Source organism: Eschscholzia californica, unplaced genomic scaffold (genome assembly GCF_041429995.1).
Source record: "Eschscholzia californica isolate CP2 unplaced genomic scaffold, dmEscCali1.0.p SCAF_1, whole genome shotgun sequence".
In the NCBI taxonomy this organism is placed as follows: domain Eukaryota; kingdom Viridiplantae; phylum Streptophyta; class Magnoliopsida; order Ranunculales; family Papaveraceae; genus Eschscholzia; species Eschscholzia californica.
In genome coordinates this window covers 52,414,817-52,438,985 of record NW_028238198.1, presented here as the reverse complement: position 1 = coordinate 52,438,985, position 24,169 = coordinate 52,414,817, and the positions used below count along the sequence as shown (strand labels likewise).

The 24,169-nt window shown below is 35.9% G+C and overlaps 1 protein-coding gene across 1 annotated transcript; it reads right to left on the bottom strand.

Annotated features, from left to right (window-relative positions):
- Positions 1-3,427: 3,427 nt before the first annotated feature.
- On the bottom strand, positions 3,428-9,106 carry QS (quinolinate synthase). Its single transcript, XM_086654156.1, has 7 exons — positions 7,979-9,106; positions 6,887-7,171; positions 5,989-6,207; positions 5,301-5,480; positions 4,521-5,033; positions 3,921-4,082; positions 3,428-3,830 (listed from the first exon to the last, which is right to left on the bottom strand). Exons 1-7 carry the CDS (start codon positions 8,768-8,770, stop codon positions 3,765-3,767), a joined length of 2,217 nt encoding a protein of 738 aa, XP_086510282.1. The 5' UTR covers positions 8,771-9,106; the 3' UTR covers positions 3,428-3,764.
- Between the last annotated feature and the right edge of the window lie 15,063 nt (positions 9,107-24,169).

Below are 24,169 nucleotides of genomic sequence, written 5' to 3'. Positions count from 1 at the left end.
GGAGGCTGAAGGAAGTAATGGTGGTGGGAGGAGGGAAGAAGAAAAAAAAGGATTTATTGTTTTAAATGATGGTCAAAATAGAGGGAAAGAGTTTCGAAGAAGGGGGTAGAAAATGAAAAGATAACTCAGCAGATACAAATTGACTAACAAACATAATCAAAAGGAGGCCAAAATTGAAGTTGATCATTTTCTGGGGGCATTTTAGTATGTTAGTAATTTTTAGGGACCAAAATGGAGAAGATGAAAAGAGATTTATTGTTTCAAAATGGAGGGAAAGAGTTCTGAAGAACGGGGTGGAAAATGTAAAAATAACTCAACGGTGGATCATCTTTTACTTTAGGGGGCATTTTCGTATGTTAGTTATTCTTAGGGGTGCAAATGGAATCCCTTTCAAACTCACACGTAGATGAATCTTTATTCCAATTTTCCTTTCATCATCCAAAATTCTCGACTAAGCTCAGTGTCACGACCTATTTTTTTTTTGTCAGCGCTTTGAGGAAAGCTAAATAGTTTCCAGAGTGTGAAGTTTAGGGTGGAAACAAAAAAAAATTAGATTTTGTTATTTCCCCAAACAACCAAATCCTTTTTAGCTTCTTCTTCCTTTTTCCGGCCATTCCACCATCTCCGGTGACTCCACCATCTCCGACGACTCCACCATCTCCAGCGACAATTTTTTTTAATTCTCCTCTCCATCTCCGGCGAAGGGGAGGAGTCCCTTCCCCGGAGACATTGAGAAGAAAGAGAGAACAATAGAAGAGATAGAAGAAAGAGAGAAGAAAGAGAGAAGAGAGGGAGAAGAGAGAAGATGATGAAGTCGCCGGCAACATCCGGCCGGCGACTTTTTTCCTGCGACATTAAAGGAGTGTTTGGTTTAACTTTTTTTTATTTTCCACCGTCTTCCCGAAAACTTTAATGCTTTCCCCAAAACAGTGGCTTTTTTTGGGCAAAATATCGCTGACTTGGAGAGGCTTGTGTGTTTGACTTTACCTATCCATTGTGTGTTTGACTTTACCTATCCAAATCGGTTGAATCAGGCCAATTTTCTCTCGGGTTAATTCTATTTTGGCCCCCTAAAGATGACCAACTCACCAAAATGGCCCCCCAAAGATGACCAGCTTCCAGTACAGCCCCCTTTTGAGTTTTTTCGTTAGTCGATTTTAGTCAACTTTAACAGCTGACTATTTATTTCCTTTTATACCCCTCTTTGAAAAAAATCTACCAGATTTGTCTTTACCCCCTCTGTCGTCTGAGGAAAGTCGCCGGCGCCGGCCGGCGACCATTACCAGAAATAAAATAAAAAAACATCCTTTTTTCTTTTTCCTTTTTTCTCACGCTCTTCTACGGTTTGGGGGGATCTCTCTCTCCCTCTCTCTCTCTCTCTCTCTCTCTCTCTCTCTCTCTCTAATGGAATGACTCTTATTAGTAACGAGTCTTGATACTGAATGTGGTTGTAATCAGATGTCACCAGAAGTGCTTGAGGATCCCTTGATGTAGTTGACGATTTTTGTAGAGAAAGAGCAAACCTAGAGAAACTTATTGGATGAGAAATCTAGAGAGAGAAACAGAGAAAGTGGGTTTAATCTGGTTGTTATAATTCCCCCAATTTTGACATACCCAAACCCTTCAAATCCTCACTGGAAATTCTCCCAAATTGTTGTAGTTCTTCACACCGCCATCACCAATCCAAACCCACCCTTTGGGTTTTAGGTGCTTCAAGTCGAAGGGCTAATCTACTGACTGGAAGTGGATACAAATCTTAGAAGCTCCAACCATGAGAAGCTAGTTTGGATTTCTACCTAAAGCCAACCCAAAATTTCTTGTTCCCTAGCACTATTGTTCAACTCCCAAAGTTAAACTGGTTTGTTATTAGGATATGTTAATTGTAGAAAAATATCTTGGTTTTGATGTCTCCTTGTGTGATTTCTAAATTTCATATTTGATATTCACTTGCTTAGTATATGCATTCATGTTTAATCTTCATTATCTGGTTGATCTAGAGACTAGAGAGAGAAAACCTTTAATCTTCTCTTCATTAAGTAAAGTGGGTAAGATTTAATCAGGCAAAAAAAGTGGCACTAGCTGATGAGAAATCAAGTTGAAATGGGTAAGTTCGTAGTCTTTGTCGAATGCCATTTGGGAAATCATCAAGAAATGGTTCTTCTACATCTTTTCCAAATCTTCAACATCATCATCAAAATCAACAACAACACCAACAAACCCTAGTTGATAGATCAAATCCAATTTCTTTAAATACTGTAACTTCAGTATTAAGATCTCTTTTACCGACTCGACCACCACTTCGTCTAGATCCAACCACAAAACTTTATTGTTTCTAGGTTTCCATATTCATAGTAATTTGCTCGGATATATTGAGGTTTGAGGGCGAGAAGAAGATAGAGGAAGAGATAGGAGAAGATAAAGAGGGAAAGAGAAAAAGGTGTGAACCTTTCAGAAAAGAGAGAAAGAAAGAAATAGGGAAAAAGAAGAAAAAAATCATTTACTATTTATTTATTTTTTGTGATGGTCACCGACGACGACGACGGTCGTCGCCATTGACCATTTTCCGACAGCAAAGAGAAAAATGACATTTAGGGCAAAATATTCCAAATGAGGGTAAATAGGGAAAAAATTAATCAGCTGTTAATGTTGACTGAAATTGACTAACGGAAAAATTCGAAAGGGGGCCATATTAGAAGCTGGTCATCTTTTGGGGGCCATTTTGGTCAGTTGGTCATCTTTAAGGGGCCAAAATAGAATTAACCCAGGAGATCGGGCTGGTGGGCGAACACAAAAAGCATCGGTTTACTCGTACAAACATACAAATACAATGTTTGTGATGTAATTAGCATTTACAATAAGTGATTTTAAGGTTTACATCTGATTGAGGACTTTTTTTTTCTTCAGATTGGCTGAATCGAAACTGAAAAGGGTGGGTAGATATGCTTCAATGAACACACTCAAGGTTTCTTTGTTTTTTTGACGATTTTGATGTAGAAAGATGGAGATAATAAGCATGAGGTGAAGGGTTGTGAAGAAGAAATATGAGGTTTTTCTTTCTTTTTTTCTGAATTTGGAGGAGGGCCCAAGGATACATTGCCCTCTCTTCTGTTGAATTGTGTCAGATGCTTCAGTTTGTCTTAGCCAGATTGCCTTTAATAAGAAAAGATGTCGCCTTTATTAGATTATACAAGTTTCTTCTAACATAGGCCCATAGGGATACTTTTTTCGACCTACAACCCACTTGAAATATGGCGGTAGTTATCCATTTTGGACTAGCGGAAAACTGAATTTTATCAGATATCAGCAAATCTTTGACTACTCAGAGCAAAACTGTAATGTTAAGTCGCATGTCATTCCAATAACTTTAGATGAGAACATAGTGCATTAAGATAAAATTCAGATTGCAGAGCTCCCTGCCCTATCTCAATTTCAACAAATAACATAACAGATCAAACCCTTGCAACCCAATGTCTAAAATAAGAGTTTTCGACCCATATATTTAGGTCAAGGAACGAACTACAATGAGTATATGATCACTTTCTCTTCCTTTTGTATACATAAATTATCTAAATAATTCGATGAGCAAAATTAGAACACAAAAAAGCAGCAACTAAGTAATAAATAAAAATTGAACAAAGGAAACAGAAACATAAAACTGACACAAAATCTTCTAGTTGTGCCACCGAGGATGGCCAAGCAAATCGTCATATTGGAATAATGGGGTACTAATTGTATTGGACATAAAGTCTGATTTAAAAGGTAACTTATCTCTCGTTACCAGATTTTTGAAGGATTTGATTGACAAGTTTCTCTGGCAAGCTTCGTGTTGCCTGCAAATTTATACGTCATTTACATATTTAAGTTAAGAAGTCGGGAGTCTTTGTATGCCAAAAGTAAAGAGAATCTAATTAAAAACTGACCTGGAAATCTCGCATATGCAAAATTGGCTCGCACCCAACATCAGCAACTGACTTTCCCAGTGGCGTTACCGAATTGAACCTTCCTGCTTTGTAGGCTGATAAGATACCTTTCTCATCGGGAAGGTTGTGACAAACTCTTAAAAGCGAGCTCAGGGAATTCATCTGGCATAGAAAGAGCGCCAAATTTCAGATAGCGAGTTCAAGGAATTTGTATATACTGAACATACAAGTGAATGAAGTTTTGACAAACTATTCCAACCCCATCCTAACAGCCATAAGTAGGGTTATTTTGGTTAAATAATCACCAACTAGCCATTGGGGTGCTCAAGGTTATTCATCATATTTTCTGTACTGCAAAGTAACTTCCCAGCATGGTTAGTGTGCTGAAATGGCCTTGGTTGACTGGTGGCTTCCCAGCCTTAGTGGGTCAGGTGTGCTCACTAAGGCAGGTTGGCTGTGCATGGAGCGTTCCCATGGCAGGCCCAGACATGCGGAGGGCGGGGCTGTTTTGAACCCCTACAACTAAAAGTGATACTGGAAGTGATAAAATAATGGAAAAGTCTAATATATAATATAGGATTAAGGAGCCAGATAACTGACCTTCATGTATGGACAGGAAGCACAACCTCCATGGATGGAGCACCCTTCTCCTGCTGTTACCCCAGGAACAACTGAAAGTTTACTGATATCACTTTCAACAGAAATTGAGCCATTAGATGAATTTGTTGATGTTCTAGACAAAGAATCTGAACAGACAGGAAATACGATTTCGACGTTGATTTTTGCTCTTCCAGGAGCAGAATTAACAGATCGTAATAATTTCCGAACTGCAGCAACAATTGATGTAACCATTCCTGTTTCTGTTCCTAAAACGAACTGAAGATGTTCATCAAGGTTCCGATCCAAAGCTTCCTGAACTCTCTGGTTGATGAAATCTAATATGTTTTGGGTTGAGCCTACTACCCCCATTCCTCTTCTCTTTGCTTCCATTGCCAAGGAGAACATTTCTCCAGGGACTTCAAAGTGAGCTGTTAGAAATGCATCACAGTACAATTCATGGATCTTCTTCACAACTTCGTGACCAAAAAGGTCATGAACAATGCATGTTCCATCCTGGTATAAAGAGGAAAACTCATAAGTGCCAAACTTTTCAATGAGATGAAAATTTTACTGCAGTTTTACTTCTCTACAATTTCAAAGTTCAATTTGTCAGCTACGACTATACGAATAATGTGAGAAGTTCAAACCCGAACTGAATAATAGCATAGTGAAACCAATGTGTAATGTTCTCATCTAACAATCACAGGCAGATATTTCAAGCATTATACAAGTAGCTAAACTGATAAGCTCCACATTCTCAAATTATAAATGAGTTATTACCTGATAATAGTGCAAGCGGGGCAACAATGATTTTATAGAGTCCCTGTCATGTTTAGGATGTATCACAGCAATCTCTTCATTCGTCATGCAAGCCATTTGCTGAAATAATTCAGCTATATTTGCACCCATGTAAGAATCGGGACCATACCATACATTTAACTCCGGTATCTGAGCAAATGCCTGATAAAATGCAAATTTTGACAAGGAATTAACACGCTGACTCTATAGTTCACACTTTAATCTTTCAGTGAAGAGTGAAGACAATAAGTAGTTGCCGATGGGATTGGATCAGGATTGGACATAGTCGATTGAGGATCCGGGCAGAGTAATCAGGCTGACTTTTCATTAATTCTTATATGTGCATGTATAAACAACCCATGTGCCGTGTATACCTATATACATACATTGTACACTATATAATGTATATGTGATATAGTTTTATGCATAAGCACAAAGTCTACTTTGATGATTCAACCTACATTACAGAATTTCATAAATAATGACCAAACGGGGGGGGGGGGGGGGGGGGGGGGGGGGTTAAGCATGGCAGATCGGTCTGCCCGATCCGGATCCGGTCCCCGAGTTTGGTCAGGGGGATTGCCCATTCCAACTACTTAGAAAGCTGCCATTCCTAGAATGATAATAATACTCGTACAGATGATGCATAGGAATTAGTAAAACTACCAACCTGCAGAATGGTTAGCACTACATTAGAAGAAGTGCAGGTAATTGTAGGGACAAGTTCATTAGCCAGAGCTTTTGTATCCAATGAAGTGTTTATGTAGATCACATGCAGAGAAGGATGGGATTTTGAAGCTGCTTCAAGATAACTTGTATAAGTAGGACTTGCAGCAGCATCCGCCAAAGAGCAACCTATGCGTTCATTGGACATTCTATATACACCAACCTGCATAGATCTTGTCAGAGTTAAGAATCAAGATACTACTAATTAACAACAAAAAGGAAGTGTTTTCACCGACTCGCCCATCATACAGAGAATCCTACTTCAAGTCAGTTTCTGTGCACTAACAGAGATAGATCTTATAAACCAAATAACAGGGTTATGTTATTGTGGTAAATTATCACTGTTCAGATTTATTCTTGTGTCGAACATTTATGGTAAACCGATTTTCCGTTAACTAAGCCATATCATTTTCATTAGCGAATAAGCAGTTTAATAAATTTCTTTACCAAACTATTTGAAGCAGAGAGTACAGTCACTTTCCAAAAACAATTAGGTACCTGCCTAATACTTTTTTTAATATAGTTTTGGCAGAGATTTGGAAGGAGGGAAACAACAAAACCATCAAAAACTCTGTAGACGTAAATCATCATAATAGTGTCTCGGAAGAAGAGTTCTAATAATATTATTCTGGACAAGATAGAGGTTATACATCAAGCAGACAAGAACAAGGAAAGAGCTCTACAAGAGTTGATATTTCAGTTGTTTTACTCATTCATCAATCAATCGCTAAATTCTCCTATAACATATAATCAACACAATACTTTAGATAAGAATCTATAAAAGCACAATGGGAACCATAACATTTTAAGAAATTAGACATACGAAATTGAGGTAGCAATACCTCTCCAAAGCCAGCCTGATCAAGGATTGCACGAACATTTTCCGTCATGAAATCTACACCAAGCACTGTGATAAATTTACATCCAGCTTTTGCCATCTTGACAGCCGTATCTGCCATAACTAACGAGTCAGATATATGAATGTGAGGCCACTGCTGCTGTGCAGCTGTTAAGATGCCTTGAACCTCTGGATCCATGTAAAAATGTGCAACCACACCAATTTGTTTCTCCTTTAACACGCCTACTAGTTCTTTAACTCTTATTTCATCAGGGAACAAAAACTTTGCCTGCAATTATACTCCAATGGAACCTTGTTAGGTTTCTGATATTCACAAGATGTCCATTTATATTCTTAGTTATGCTATCTAGCAGAAAATTTACACAGTTTACGGTTTCTCAAGATACCCGAACTACAAATATCATTTTATACCAAAATTTGATATTTGTTGTGCTCGCCTGATGCCGGTAATTGCATTTTCTAGCAACGAGGTGTACAACTTTAACGAACTTTCGACATTCGTCAGCAGAATTAATTTTTTGGCTCCTAATAGACCGGTTTTTATTTTTAAGAAATAAATGATTCACCCACTGTCCCTCTCATAAACTTCTGGAAAGAAATCAACAGATTCACTTAACAACTATCACTAACTACGACCGATGTGAAAATATAAATGTCTATCATCGTTGAAGCGCAAATTAGGAGCTAAAATAAAATGATCTAGAAATGCTAAGAATGTCAATTCTCTTAATGGTTTTAACTTAACTACGATAAGTAGAACGTTCTTTGTTGTCGACTTCCTTTCCACTTCAACATGCATATAGAACCACAAGATGGTCCTCTATAACGTTGACAAACCTAATTTACAGGAATCAAATTGAACTATTACTTTCTACTTTTTTTTTTAATTTGAATCACTTTGCATATTTCCTAATTCATCTTGAGATCTACTTCTAGAAAAAAGACATGACAAGCAAAAAACTGTTGATGAACAAGCTAAAAGGCATCTAATTTTCAATTACAAGATTCAATTAAAGAATAAGAAAAAAAAAACAGAGGGAAATAATGAGAACAGAGATGATAAACTGATTATAACCTGAGCTTCAGCATAGCTTCCTTTAGGTTGAATATCATCAGCAGTGATAACAAGTGAAGGAAAAGGATCAAGAGGTTGTTTCCCTTCTCTCTCTGCAACAAGTGATTTAGTTCTTTTCTGCATACTAATCAACAGGTTATGCCATGAATTAACTCTTGAATTAGCACGACCATGAACTCCAACATTCATTACTTCTAAATCATTAGTTTTCAATTTCAATACTTCTTCAGGTAAAGCACCATCAAGAAGCCAAATCAAACAAGAAGAAAATCCTTTTGTAATCTCTGAATCACTATCTGCATAAAATCTCATCCTTCCGAACTCATCCATCTTCGTTACCAACCAAACTTGAGTAGTACATCCCATAACACGATTCTCAAGAACACGATCTGAATCATCTAATCGAGGAAGAAGAGATGCGTAATGTAAAAGACGTTTAACTCGATCAATCGGATCGGAAAGTGATTCAAACTCAGAAATAAGGCGTTCAAGTTTGCAAATAACATTTTCAGATGTATCAAATGGAGTTTCAGTCACAGCCGAACATGGAAACGAAGAGCTAGGGTTTCCATTCTTCGATTTCAGAGGAGATGATGAAGAAGAGATAGAATTGTTGTTGTTGTTGTTGTTGTTAGTATTATGATGAATACATTTCAAAGACCTAAATGAAAATTTCCTTTCTTTTTCTTTGTAAGACCATGTCAAAAGAGACGATCTAGGATTACGACTCGATAATCCAGTGAAGTAAGATGAAGATGAAGAAGGTCTCGTCGCTAACGTCGCAGAATCCATGAGGAAAAAAGATGTTGTCAAGGTTAGTACCAGCAGTTTCGTCGGAGAAGACGAAGTTAGAGAGAGAAAGAGTTTTGAACCAGTAAACTGCCAATCCTCAAACTGCGCACCGCCACCACCTTCTTGCAGAGAGATAGCAGAAGCTTTTAGAGAGAGAAAGAGAGGTCTTTTCTTTCTCTAGAAAGGCGGTAAAATGAATATGGACAGGAGAAAGAGGGACATCCTAGGAAGATTTTTGATTCCTCGATTTCCGTTTTTAAGCGATGATCCAAAAAGGTCAAAGAAAAATCATTTAAATACTATTGGAGTAACGATTTTTTTATTTTTTAAATTCTATAGCTATTAGACTTTCATTTTTCATTTGTGAATTTTGACCTTTATTTTAAAACAATCTTAAGATGAAAATATTCAAAAGTTACATTACGAAAAAAATTATAGACTATTGAAACGTCCATGTGTATTTCTAGTGACAGGTGATCTCTTATTTTACTTTCTATGTCTTGATAATATATTTGGTTTGTTTGATATTTTGGGGTTACAAGGAATAAATAGGATTGTGTGATAAGCAAATTGAAACTGAAATTGTTTTTAGAGAAAAAAAATTAATTTGAATTAGACTCTTTCACAAGCATGGATATGTTGGTCTCATATAAAATATTAGAAGAAATTATATTTAAATATGAATTTTCATTTGCATCAACAATTAAAGCATAAGAAAACTAGTGTCAATATGCTTAACGGTGCACAGAATGAAAAATCGTGCAGAAAATGAAAAATAAACATAAGAAAAATTTCTCAGCAATACTTTTCGCTATCTTAGATGCGTCGTGAAAATATTAGTTTTACAAATTTTTCTAATTTTCATTTTACATTGTCATTGATCTTTTTGTATACTTAAAATATAGAGATTGGGATATAGTCCTTAGTTCATACCATGACCTGGAAATCAGTGGGATCCTAAATCGATCGGAGATTCAGTTGGCTAAAATGACAATTTTCTTTTTTTGCTTTTTGCTACAAAACGCACAGGAAAAATAATGTGTTAGAAAATAACGTATTATAGACAAGCATTTACGTAGTCTGACAGTTCGTAATGTGTGTCGAGAAAATAGATTTCTAGAGATAGAAAGAAAACCCTAAAAGAGAATACAATTGTTTCGATAAGGAAAGAAACAAAATGTCTTGAACCTATGCACCCAAAGAGCCTTCAAAGATTGTTTAAGTAATAGTATAAATGGACAAACAAATTCGCCAAACAAAAAGTATAATTATTTTTTATATATGTAACATTGTTTTGGAGGGAGAAACTGCAAATGGACCTTACTTAAATGATGGAATACTCGATTTCTTTCGCGAATCAATCGACTTCTTGCCAGAAATGGCATTATTGAGGAACTAATGAGAAAATTTACCTTTAATGGATTTATTTGATACTTTAGTATGAATTTTGTTTCTGCTATTTTGACAACTGTTACGACGAAATCAAGTAAACTAAGAAAAGCGATATGAAATAAACAATTACACAGAAAACAAGAGATTTACATGGTTCGGTTAGCGAGACCTACTCCACGACGATAAATGCGCGATGATTTCGACCCTGATAAGCAAACAAGTTACACAAGAAATTCGTGAGAATTCGACATTACGATATCCCTAGGGTTTTAGTTTATATAGCCACTAAAACGCTAATCCCACCGACGCACTTCCTCACTGAAATACACATGGATGCCGCTAAGATAATAACCGACGTACACACAGAGTCATGCTTCCCATATCAACTCTATCTAGGAGCCATTCCTCGCATACTAGTTCTGCCTTGGAGATCAGCCCTGTTATCAGGTCCAAAATCCTACACCGAAGTCGAAGGGTTGGGGGGTCGAAAACCGAGTTAGGTATCAACCCATATTAAAGACACTTTCAACAACAACTATATTGTGTTCTGTTGTGTTAGTTCATAACGTATGATTTCTGTTCATAACGCATTATGACGAGAAACCAATAATTGGCTTACGAAGATAAATGATTTTGTTTTCGAGTTAAATAACAAAATAAGATTTTTTTTTTTTTGTATTACATTATGATTGTTCATAACACAACTTAGGGATATTTTGGTAAAAAAAGTTGACTTTTTTACCTCCGGTCAAATATGGTTTTTTTTCCACTAATAATTTTACCTAAAACTAATATTATTACAAAAAAATTTGGATTGATCGCCTATTTTTAGTCGAGTCAGGACTAATTGCCTATTTTTATTTATAGGATGGATTTTAGGACCATTTTTCCTTTAAAATATAAACAAACTAGTTTTTTTGGAAATTTTATTCTCTGAGTTTGACACGAGGAGTTTCAATCTTTTTTAAACCAACACCTTCATCGACTTTCAACAAAAAAAAAACACCTTCATCGAGTCTCAATTTTTCTAAAATTCGATATCACCACCACTACCGTACCGAATTAAGATTATACAAACATGAAAAAATAAATATTTTCTAACCAAAACATTTTTTGGAATAATAAAATTATGTTCAATTCATGTCGAACATAAATCCTGAACAAACAAGTAAAATCCAACTCACTTTCTCCCCCAGAATAGGTGGCCAAAGAGAGGTGGGTTGGAAGAATGATGTGGAAAGAAAAGGGCAGATGGCGAAACAGTAAAAAATGGAAAAGAAAGGTGAAAAGTGGATTTTAAGTGAGAAAAACGAATCAGGTTCTCGAAACAGATTCCTAAAGAGAAGGTTAGTAACAACTTATAAGTTGAGAAAAAAAACTCAGAAATATTGGTTTGTGAAGAACTACATTTATTTCCTCGAAACACAAAGCTAAGACATAAGAAAATGTCATTCAAAAACACAATATAAATGCCCCAAGCTACAAATTAAATATACGAGGAAAAATGAAAATGTTATATATCTCATTGTTTTTGAAAATGCCTCCATTACTTTCGATCAAAAACACATAAAATAACGTTATTGAACCTGAGCTAATAATATGACACACTAATAAAATCTCCAATGCCACATTCTGAAAAAAAAGTCTAAACAATTCTAGTTGTACAGTGTGAATTAAGAATTTCTTTTCTAAGTGTCAAAATAAAGACGCTCTAATTTTTTTTTTGGCCTCCAATGGGGATCTCTAAAATAATTCTACTTAATATAAATGTCACTCTTGAATTCAATAGTAAAAAAGAAGTTAAAAAACAACATTTTCTATTAATCAAAATTTTAGAGTGACACTTATAGGGTCTCAAGAATACACTATAATTTTAGAGTGTCTCTATATTAAATGTCTCACATCATCATGGAGTGTCAAATAGAATGTCCCATAGAAAAAATTTCTAAAAATCTCAAGTGTCTCTTTAAGCTTTAGAATTTGAGTGTCCTATTGGAAATGCCTTAACATATAAGTTTACCCTTTCAATAAAATTGAACTTTTTTTTTTTTTTTTTTTTGTTGAACTTCAAAAAAAATTGAACGTGTGCACCAAAAGATGAAATTCAAAAGTAGAAAATAGGCCACGATTGGCTTGGTGGGTTGATGGCCTTTTGGATCATATAAGGGTCAAATGGAATATTTTCATATGCTTTCCATTTTTAGATAGAGAAGTGTGTGGATCAGGACAGGGGTCAATCAGGAATTTGGATCACATACTTTATGGACTTAAATGTTTTATTTGATTAGAATTTAGATACGGGTCAAAATGGAATGACAAGATAGTACTAGATCTTTGCCAAAATAGGTGTGTGATTATGAAATTTTGACAAGTTGAAATAACTTTCATACCACTCCAATACTCCATAATGTGTTTGAGACTTTGTGTAGTGCCCCAAATCCCAAATCTCAAGCTAACGGCCTTGAAATCGAAGATTTGAGACCATCAAACTGGAGCAACGAGCAACACCTAACGTGAGTGAACAATCAATACCTGAAAAATAAAATAGCTGGATTTTAACCCAACTGCAGTAGATTTCCTCAAACCTAAGTCTCGGGTAGGCAAGCTCAATCCCCAATCAAGGAAGCATTGCATTCATATTCATTATTGGCATTATCTGAAATTTAACGGTGAATACTAACATAATATATCAGATTTATCCAATCCTTCTCGAAACTAATAATTTATGTCCTTTGATTAATTATTAGGTTTTTCGGTTCTCGTATTTCAATCTAATACTAACCCTGATAATACAACGATCTTTCCTTTTTTTTTTCAGCAGATAGAAAATATCATGCCTTTAACTAAGGTAAACCTTTATAGCCACAAACTTGACATGTACGTCGACAAACACACTATGTCGAAAGACACAATCATCAAGCTCTTGTTCAGGTATCTCAGACCAATACACAACAAACATTGACTCTTATCAAGAATTACAAACAAGCTCACCAAACAATTCAAGTCAACAACACATGACAAGTGATCCTCACGTGTATGGCAATCTCAAACAAGCAAATAAAAATAATAATTAACAAACATAGACTCACCACTAGAAGGTATCTACCTAGGAGATACATTGCATAAAGAACAGAAACCATGTGAATTATCTCAATAAATTCGTCCATCGGAGACTGTTCTGACACCTTGTACGAAAACAATCATAACTTCTCACTCGAAAATCGGATTAATGAACCGTTTGAATTACTAAAAAGTAGACGAACAGAACTTTCCAACCATATAAGAATCACACTTAGATTCATTATATATCTACACTAGATTCAATTTTAATATAAACCGACGTGCAGTAGATCCTGTTCTGACACCTTGTACGAAAACTATCGTAACTCTTCACTCGGAACTCGTATTAACAAATCGTTTGAACTACTAGAATGTAGACGAATAGAACTTTCCAACCATATGAAAATCACACTTAGATTCGTTATATATATACACCAGATTCAATTTTAATATAAACTGACGTGCAATAGACACTGTTCTGACACCTTGTACGAAAACTGACCTAGACTTTTATTATTTCCACCCAATTTGGTATAGCAAGAAAATAGGGGTGTTACACTTTGATTCTCGTACGCTATGTCAGTGATATAGACAAAATTACAAGTTATTCTTTTTGCAGCTAATTTAGTAAATTAGCTATATACCTATAACTCCACTGTAAGTGTGGAGTCTAAGTGTAAGACTACAATAAGTACTTGTGAGTTGTGTCTTCTGCTTAAAACCCGCGAGAAAATTGTCATTAGCACCCAGGAGAAGAGATTGATCAACGTCAATCTCTTTTGACCACAAACATCTGTTGGTGCCTGGTTATATTCTACACGGATCGACCCATCCGAAAATCTAAACAAAGGTTCGGACTCGGACCAGCCCAAAAGATCTCGAACTGGCCCAGTCCGAGCCCTTGCTTAAGGTCTCGGACTGGTTAGTCTGAGATTCAGAGAAAGCGCTCGGACTGACCAGTCCGAACCCCTCAAGCTAACCTATTCGAGTTTATATCTTGTTTGTGTTTGGGGTTGCTATTATATTCAACCATAACTTTGCTTGAAAACAAATTCTAACCTCATTTTATGGTGGTTTGATGATTTAGGATTCAATGGTGGTTCCTTTAAGTGATGATGATGGTGACGATACAAAGGAAAAGAAGAAGAAGAAGACACGGAGAAGAAAGGAAGAAGAAGAAGAACACATGAAGAAGAACACAAGAAGAAGGAAAAGAAAGCAGCCAAACTGGGCGCCGAGCGCCTAGGTGCCTGACACAGGTCGTACCCAACGTCAAAATGCACCCAACGCAAATAGAAATTTTGCCAGGTGCCTTAAGACGCTCCCTCAAACCAACAAGTCTACATGACCGACCTCTTTGAACTGCTTGTGAGAGAAACAATGATTTCCCTCTCTATGTAACTGAACATGTGAGAGGAGAGGGAAACCCTTGTTTCTCCCACAGGCGGTTCAAGTGGGAGTCCCAGGAGGCGGATTGAGTATACCTTTTGCCCTAAAAAAAAATATTTGAATCTAATCTGAATCTTGTATAAATTTATCAAAATGCATTTGCTCACTTAAATATTTTCATTTACTAAATAGTCATTCTATAAAATTAACTTAATCCCTCTTCAACTAGAAGATATCTTCAGTTAGAGGAGAGTAAGGGCGGTTGAGACAAACATTCCATTAACCCATATACTTGCGTATTGTTGGTAATAGTGAGCCATTTCCGTGGTTGAGTTAAGATCAGGAGAGACACGTCTCTAGGTATGTCTCTCCATATTGTCATCATACTCTCCAGAAATATAATTTAGTTTTTATTTTAAGAATTAATCAATCAATAAGTTTTTTGAATTTAGAGTTTGCATCACAAGTAAGTGGTAAAGAGAGTTCTCTACTACTTAATTTGAAGTTTCTTGAAGATCGAAGTGCTGCGCTTCAAGAAGGTAAGAGTTTTATCCTGAGAGACGACTTAGCACCTTACCGGAGTCTTAAGGAGAGAGTATTCAATACTTGACTCATTCATAAAATTATTACTTCTTGTTCTATTTATTTGCATATATAATTTGTCGAGCGAAATCTTCATCGAATTGAATATTCGATAAGGACGACTAATAAATTTTGTCCAACCGTTACATCTATCAATTGTTTAAAGAGGCGATTGATCTTGCTAACAAAAAAAAGAGGCAAGAAGGTGATTAAAGAGGCAATAAATATGTGGTCAAATTTCAAGGCAAACGGTAGTATTGAAAATACCACACCTGAGGCTCGAACAAAATGCGACATACAAAGTGATAATTGGAGTCCGCTACCTCCTGGTATGCTTAAGATAAACATCGATGTGGCATATATCAACTGTGAAGGGATTGTCGCCGCTGTTAGTAGGAATGTAAAGGGTGAATTTGTCGTATCAATTTTTGATTGTTGCACCACTAATAACCCAATAGTTACTGAAGCTAAAGCAGTCTTACTCAGAATAGGATTAGCACTCCCACTAAACATAACAACTTTCAACAAAAGAACAAAATTAAGCATAACAACAATTGTGTTGGAGAAGATGCAATGAGTGTCACGCAAGTCAGTGAGGAAAAGAATGAGTTAGCACCGCGAAAAATTAAAACTATAATATTTGAGTTTTTGAAGGAATTGACAAAACTGAATTGCAATTTAATTATAGTATGTAGCGAGAAAAACTAATCGTGTTGCACACAACTTGATGAAAAATACTATTTACCATGACCGCTGTAAATAATGGGGTGAGTCGGAAATACGACCTTGCATTGCTAGTCTCTTAATGTTGGAAAATGAAGCTATTGTAATCCCAATTTCTATTGGTTAATAATAGACAAAAGCCAATTAAAAAAAAAGAAAAATTATATCCAGTGTTTTGGTGGTTCTACTACCATTACAACCATATCAGTACCGGCATCAACGTTGTAAAAAAAATACAACCATATCAGTAACGGCATCAACGTTATAAACAATTTACAAGTTTACAGAAGTCATTTGTAATAACCAAACCTAGTTTGAGACAAAAATTTGCCAATCTATTACCTATACTCTCCTTAATACTCCTACAAAATGGACAAGATTAATTTTTTAATACAGTATGCCCTCGACTATTTACATTTCAAAACTGAGTGGAATAGTGGAAATGTAATCACATTGACTGGGACGACAATTATTCATTGTTAGGTCTGATAAAAAGTCGTCAGCAATTGGTAGTCTAGTTGGTAAGTGCATGTACTTCGCAATGAGGAGGTCCCATATTTGATCTCATGGAAGTGCAAATCTAAGAATGTTGAATTTGAGTATAAATAAAATCATTTCTGTAAGCTTTAGGCCATTTAATTTCGTCGGACTTTAGACCAATAATAATTCGACAGTTATCGTGCTTTTCACATCGTATCGATGTATCAATATCTATGTGTTGACCATTATAGTCAAGATTTAAAAAGAAAAAATCTAAAAAAAATTAAATTTATCATTAGTACTTTTTTGAAGTTGAGATTATTATTACTTTTTTAAAGTTCAATTTATCATTACCTTGATTTTTATATTTCTAGAAGTCACTAAAGGCAATTTGGGCTGACCACTGAAGTTGAGATTATTAGTACTTTTTTGAAGTTGAGATTATCATTACCATTATGTAGATGCGATTTCGGTTAAGAAAATTAAAAAAGTTCTAAGTTCCTGAACCTACACGGCTACACCGCCTACACCATGACTTTACCCGTGATTCCTGGTGCACAAAAACCGTTCACTTCTCCTTTCCGAATATACTCCATTGAAAATGCATCTTCATGTTTTATAGCTAACTACTTTTTATTATTTCAACAAAAAAAAAAAAACTACTTTTGATGATGCATTCACTTTTTTCTTTTTTTTGTTCCTTTTCATTGTTAAGGTTTATTTATTATTCACTTTGTCTTTTTCAATTGTTTTATTCCATTTGTCTCAAATTAAAAGTTCATTATCTTTTTTCGGATGTTTCATATGAAGAGTGACATTTTGTTATTTATTATATAAAGTCAAATACTAAACGAAACTGCATAATTGCTCCACAAAATTATTTATTAGATACAACCGTTTTTCTTTTATTAAATTGCTAAACAACACCAATAGTTGGTTTATTGGTTTTATATAGCAAATATTTTTTGGATCTTAAATTGCTAAATATAATTATATTTTAACTATACAAAATTACTAATTTGACTCTAATACAATCTGATTTATAATTTCTTTTTAAAATAGATTACTAATTTAACTCCAATACAATCTATTTTATCATTTCTTTTTAGAAAGGATTACTAATTCGACTCCAACACACTCTATTTTAGATTTTTTTTTAAAACGGTTACTAATTTGACTCTAACACACTCTATTTTTTTCTTCTATATTACCTTAACATTGCACAAAAATTATTATAGGAAAATCATTGAAGAAACTTGTTGAATTAGACACAACTATGTGAAAGGGGAGTACCCCTCTTTTACTCTTAAAAAAACATACATTATGTTTATATGTGAAGAAAAAATATATAATTAAACTCAAAGAAATAAACTATTAATTAAAGAGTGAAGATAGGCGTTTCGAAAAAAAAAAAGTGAAGATAGGCATCAGAAATATGTTATGGAATTTTAGTCACATGTGTTAGAGAGAGAGAGAGTATTCAGTATTGTGATTTGAGTAATTTTATTTATGAACAATTAATTATGGTAATAGAATTTTGAACCCCAATATGTTTAGAGAAAAAAAATCGGTTATATTTGATTTTTTTGCTTCTGGTGTTGGTTTAGCAATTTAGGACAATATTTAATTAGTTATTTTTCTCTAATAGTTTTTTTTTTTAGTAAATAAAGTTGTTTATAGCTGATAGGCCTAAAAAAAGTCTTTTCCCCAAGTGTAGGGATCAAGTTATAGTATTACTAACAAGTCTGAGAATCGTTCTAAGGGACAAGCAATTTCACCTAAATCTTAAATTAAGGCCAGCGCTTTGGGGAAAGCTAAATAGTTTCCGGGGTGTGAAATTTTAAAGGGACAAGCAATTTTCCACCTCACTTCTCTCTCACCACCTCACCTCTCTCTCTTCTCCGACAAGGTCGCCGGCCGGAATTTTTTTCCGGCCGACGACTTTTAAAACTAAAAAAAAAAAAAAAACTTTTTGCTCTCTCGTCTCTCTCTCTAAAACTCTTTTTTTTCCTCTCTCTCTCTCTAGATCTAGAGAGAGAGAGAGATGAACAGACCTTGAACAGATCCGTTCAAGGTCTGTTCAAGGTCCCGGCAAGACCTTGAACCAGATCTGTTCAAGGTCTGGCCGGGACCTTGAACAACTCTGTTCAAGGTCTGTTCAGACCTTGAACAGATCCGTTCAAGGTCTGAACAGACCTTGAACATACTTCCTCTCTCTCTCTCTCTAGATCTAGAGAGAGAGAGGAAGAAGAAGAAAAAGAAAAAAAACAAGAAAAAGGAAAAGAGTTCTTGAGTGAGAGTGGAGAGAGTTTTTTTTTTTATTTTAAGTTTGAAGGTTGCCGACCGGAAAAATTCCGGCCGGCGAATTTTGCCGGAGAATACAATGAGGTGGTGAGAAGGTGAGGTGGCAGAGAGAGTGAGGTGGTGAGAGAAAGGTAAGGTGGAGAGAGAGAGAGAGAGGTGAGGTGGAGAGATAGTGAGGTGAGGTGGAGGGAAGTGAGGTGGAGGTTTTTATTTCCCTCTAACAACTTACAAAATAAAATTGTCAAACAAAGTTGACCAATTTTTGACCAAGTCTTCACACCCCGGAAACTATTTTGCTTTCCCCAAAGCGCTGGCCTAAATTAAAACCCCATTTGTTAATTTTGGTTGGTTTTTGAAAACTAATTTAAAAAGAAAAGGATAATAGACTAAAGAAGAATGAAATCAAGATGGGAAAGAAATCTAGGGTTTTGATTCCACCACATAAATCGACTATCTAAAGCATGCATTCAATTAACAAATTTCTTTTTTCAGATATAACTCAAAATCTAACATAATAAACTATTTAGATTTCAGAAGATATTGCAATCATTCATCACCTAATAAGCATATCCCATCTAATAACTTAACAAAAACATGAAATATCTCACTATGAAGCATGAACTAGGAAAAGATTATAAAATCTATAGGAAATAACAATTGATTAGCATTAAAGCTCAATATAAGGATTCATCAATTAATAACATCTCTCAAAATAAGTCCATATATGGGGTTCCTCTACAACCCTAGTTACAAGATTAGCTAGTCCTTAAATTTAGAGACATATACATGATAAAACAAAATACATGGAAATAAATAAGACAAAGAAAAGAAATCACCCAAATCCTTGCTCCATTTAATTCCCAAGTATGGTCCAAACTATGTTCCAAATCCAAATAATAGCACTTTAGAAGAAGATGAGATAAGATGAGATTTTGAAAAGAAATAAGAGGATATAAGATTTTAGAGAAGAAGTTGTAAAGAAAATAAAAGTTTTAGATTTAGAGATTAGGAGTACAAATAAATTGGAAAGAAGAGATGAATGTGGCTAGAGAAAGTAGAAGAAATGGATTTAGGGTTAAAAGATAGAAGAGAGGAGGAGAAGTGGCTTAGAAATTAGAGAAGGAAGTCTTTTGAGAGGGTTGTTGAAGTCTACTGAAAAAATGAGAACAAAAGACATTTTATATGGCTAGGGTTTATTAAGGTTAAAATGGTAGAAGGTTAGAAATGGAGGGCAATTTTGGGAATTTTAGGGGTTTTTTTCTCAAAAACCCTAAAACCAATTCACGTTTTCTGGCGGCTAGGGTTTAAATGGATGGAAATGAGGCTGCCACGTGTTGGTTGATGCAGTCAAATTAGGGTTGTGCAAACTAGCGCGTAACCGGCCACATGTTAATAAGCCGCGACACAAAGATCAACCGTCGGATGAAGAAAACAAGGATCTGGACGGATGGGAAAGGGACACGCATGAAGGGAACACGGAATCTAAACTGCTTTGGAAACACGGGAACAGAACAAATGGGAAGACGCTACGCGATCGTGTGATCTTGAAAACGCGGAAGGGTATGGATATAATTAAAAGGTGGGCACGGGACTACGAGACTAAGTTGCAACGCGATGTACTGGATCATGCTCTTTAGGGGTTCTTTGCTGCTCAGCAGATATACAGAAGTTCGATGAGACGGTCTCCTCGAGTCGACACGCGTCTGTTGGTATACCAAGCGCCAGAACCGTACCCGACATTGTCCCGAATGCTGACCAAATGTTGACCTGACTTTGACTTCACATAATTCCCTCGTCCGAACTCTTGATTTGACTTCCGTTTTTTTCCTACGGACTCGTCTCGGACTCTACATTTCACCCATGTACTCACCTTGGCCAAAAATATCAGAATGTCCTTGACTCCAAATGACCAAAATACCCTCTGTTTTCGTTTTTAACCGTTTTCACACCTAACTCTGCAAAAGACCCCTTATCAAGAAAACTAACATTATTATAATAAAGACTCGAAATAGACTAACTCGGCTAAATTAAACGACTTAGATGGGTATTTTCATGACCTATCAATAGCATGGAGGAGAAATTCGGTTATATTTAATTTTTGTTTTTAGTGTTGGTTAGCAATTTAGTACACTATTTTAATTAGTTTTATTTAGTTATTTTTGTCTAATAGTTATCCTTAGTAAAATTAAGTTTGTTTTTCAACAAACAAATTACTCTAAACTACTCATCTTTTGCACCAGTCTAGTTACTCTTAGTAGTTAATTATTAAGTTGAAGAAGGCACAAGACATATAATAATCAAAGATATTATCATTAATTGAATTTAGTACATATATATAAGGTTTACAATAGGATTTGTAGAGAATTAGTAAATAAGGAAATAATTACAAATAGAAAACAGGAAATTACAATTGTTATATTTAATATTTTCTAGTATCTTCTAGAGATATCTTCTGGATATCTTTCTGTTCTTCATTATACTTCAATATTCCCCCGCAAGTTGGAGCAGGGGAAGAAATCTGAATTAAGCCCAACTTGGAGACTAACCTGTGAAATGGATCAGATCGAAGTGGGCTGGTAAATATATCAACTACCTGATCGGCGGAGCGAAGGTGAGTCGTCTTAATAAGACTAGATTCATTTTTCTCACGAACGAAATGACAATCTATTTCGATATGTTTGGTCCGTTCGTGGAAGACGGGATTGGCGGCAATGCATATTGCCGCCATATTGTCACAGAAGACCTGAAAGGGTTCTGGAATCGGGGAGGTCTTGAAACAAATATTCCAGCCACTAGGAGTGAATGAATTCTTGGCTAATAATGATATTATCCGTGATTTGTCTACCTGGCACATACGCCGCCTGTAAAGGAGAGATAATATCAGTCAGGACAGGTTTAAGTCTATTAGCTAGAATTTTGGTAATGATCTTATAAGTGGTGTTGAGCAGACTTATAGGTCTGTAATCAGCTGGAGTTTGAGGGGTTTTAGTTTTAGGAAGAAGACAAATGTGAGTTTGATTATAAAGCTCAGGCAGAGACGCGTGTCTAAAGAAATTAGAGACCATGTGAATGATGTCATCCTTCACAGTATCCCGGTTGGTCTGGTAGAAGAGAGGGGGGTATCCATCGGGACCAGGAGCCGCTCCCGGTTTAAGGGATGGAATAGTTGTCTGTATTTCTTCCTCTACCGGAATAGCAATCGACGCTTCATCCAGAGAGGAGGAAATCTGAGGAGAGAAGCATTCTATTAAATTGGATGATAAAGTGGAACCAGCCGTAGAGGAGATATTCCGAATGTGATTAGAAAATATGGAAGAGATTTCAGCCTCGTTAGTGGTCCACGAATTATCCTCCCTTTTAATAGAGTGGATTTGATTTTTGCAGTTTCTAGTGGTGGCTTTAGCATGAAAATATTGGGTGTTTCTGTCTCCTAAGTTGATATTAGAAATTCTAGACTTCTCCTTCCACAAGCTCTCTTGTTGGAGTAGCAGAGTTTCAATCTGGGAGAACACCTCCTTAAAAGCATCCGCATTCTTAATGGATTGGAGTTTTTGCGTGAGTTGCTTGATATTATTGTCCAGGTGACCAAAAACTTCTTTATTCCACTTAGAGAGGTTAATTGCTAGGGAGTTCAGCTTAGCTTGAATAGGGTGAGGAATGGTGAGCCAGTTAGATTTGATGAACTGAGCACAGTTGGGATGGGACATCCATGTGCGGATAAACTTGAAAGGCTTGCGACCCAGAGAAGAGCTAGATTTAGTAGTGAGGAGGATAGGGTTGTGATCAGAGCCTAGAGTAGGGAGATGAGTGAGTTTAGACTGAGGGAAGATGGTGAGCCACTTATAATTAACTAAGGCCCTGTCGAGCCTCTCTTGAATCAGAGTACCTGTAAATTGTTTATTAGACCACGTATAAGGGTAACCCACAAAACCAATGTCATGAAGGCCCAGATTATTAATAGTCTGTTTACAATGTAAAATGGTCGGGTTATGGGCGGCTTTACCACCCAATTTCTCAGTTTGGTCAAGGATACAGTTGAGGTCACCAATAACTAGCCAGGGGTAATTGTTATCAGAAGTGTTATGGGCCAAGATATCCCATGGATTCATTTTGTTTTTGTTATAAAGGCAACCGTAGAATCCAGTGAGGTAAAAAGTATTCCCATTATCCGCCTGTGTGCCTTTAACATGAATCATGTTACTATCAACATAATTAATCTTTATGTCAAAATTAGGAGACCAGAAAAGAGCAAGTCCACCCGCTCTATTAATCGGGTCTATCACATGTTTGTTATAGATGTTATGAAATTCAGAATTTTATCAATGTTAGTGTTAATGCATTTGGTTTCCGACAGAAAAATGAAGTCCGATTTATTTTCATTGATAAGACGACTAAGATGTTTACGATTAGCAAAATTATCACAACCCCGAACATTCCAAGCAAGAACCGATACATCCATCAAGCCAAAAGAAACTGAAAACACAGACCAAACCTAAGAGGACAGCAAAAGAAGCACCCACTACCCCATCCCCAGTAAAAGGCCCAAGACCTAGAGAGCCTCCGCCAACCGAAATAGGGGGAACAAGAGGCACCCCCTCCCAAGTTACTAAAAAACCGACAATTAAACCAACAGAGAGTAAAAGAGGAAAAAGTAAATACAAAACTAGAAACCAACCAAACTAAGACCATAAGGTTTTTTTTTATGAAATACTAAGACCATAAGGTTGACAAGATAAAAACCTAAACACACAGAAAATGAAGTAGCAAGCATACACAATCAACGCATGCAAGTGGAAACCCTAGTGCAGAGAGATCGAAAGAGCAAACTAACCAACACAGATGAAGCCAAATACCAGTCAAGAAGCCTAACTAAGGACAAGAAGTATGGCCAAGTCTAGAGATTATAATATCAAAATTAAGAAGAAACAAATTACTTCCCTGAATGTGCTGAAGTGATGATGAAGTTTGGGTTTTGTTTTGCGTTTGTTGTCTTCTCACCCGACTGCAATTTATATGGGGCTTCGTTGAGTAACGGAAGGCTGACTTTGATTCGAGCTTACTTTGACCGACGCAAGAATTTTGCTCTAGTGATGATGACACATAGTTCTTAATTGAAAGTCCGGATTAAGTTAAATTTATTTCCCTTCGCAATTGATTTCTTTCATTAGCCTGTCAATGTACGGTCCAAATTAAGTTAAATTTCTTTCCCTAACCAATTGCTTTTTTCCTTACCCCATCCTACTCCATCTTCTACTAAATCGATCTCGCTTCAACCATCTTTTCCTAAATCGATCTTCTTCGACAATCTCTACGTCGTAACAGGCTCATCAATGGGGTTATGATTGAGTCATACTTAAGTGTCAATATTTATTCTCAATGTCCTGACTTCATTGTACCATAGTAAATCTAATTTTTTCAAGGTTTCACTTTTGCAATTTGAAGTATCATATAACTTTCCTATGGTTATAT

Excerpts from the sequence above, each read along its gene's own strand:
- QS (XM_086654156.1), bottom strand. The coding sequence starts at position 8,770 with ATGGATTCTGCGACGTTAGCGACGAGACCTTCTTCATCTTCATCTTAC. Across the intron at positions 5,481-5,988 it reads TAGTGCTAACCATTCTGCAG|GCATTTGCTCAGATACCGGA; the intron begins GTTGGTAGTTTT and ends GCATTTTATCAG. Across the intron at positions 5,034-5,300 it reads CCCGCTTGCACTATTATCAG|GATGGAACATGCATTGTTCA; the intron begins GTAATAACTCAT and ends TCTTTATACCAG.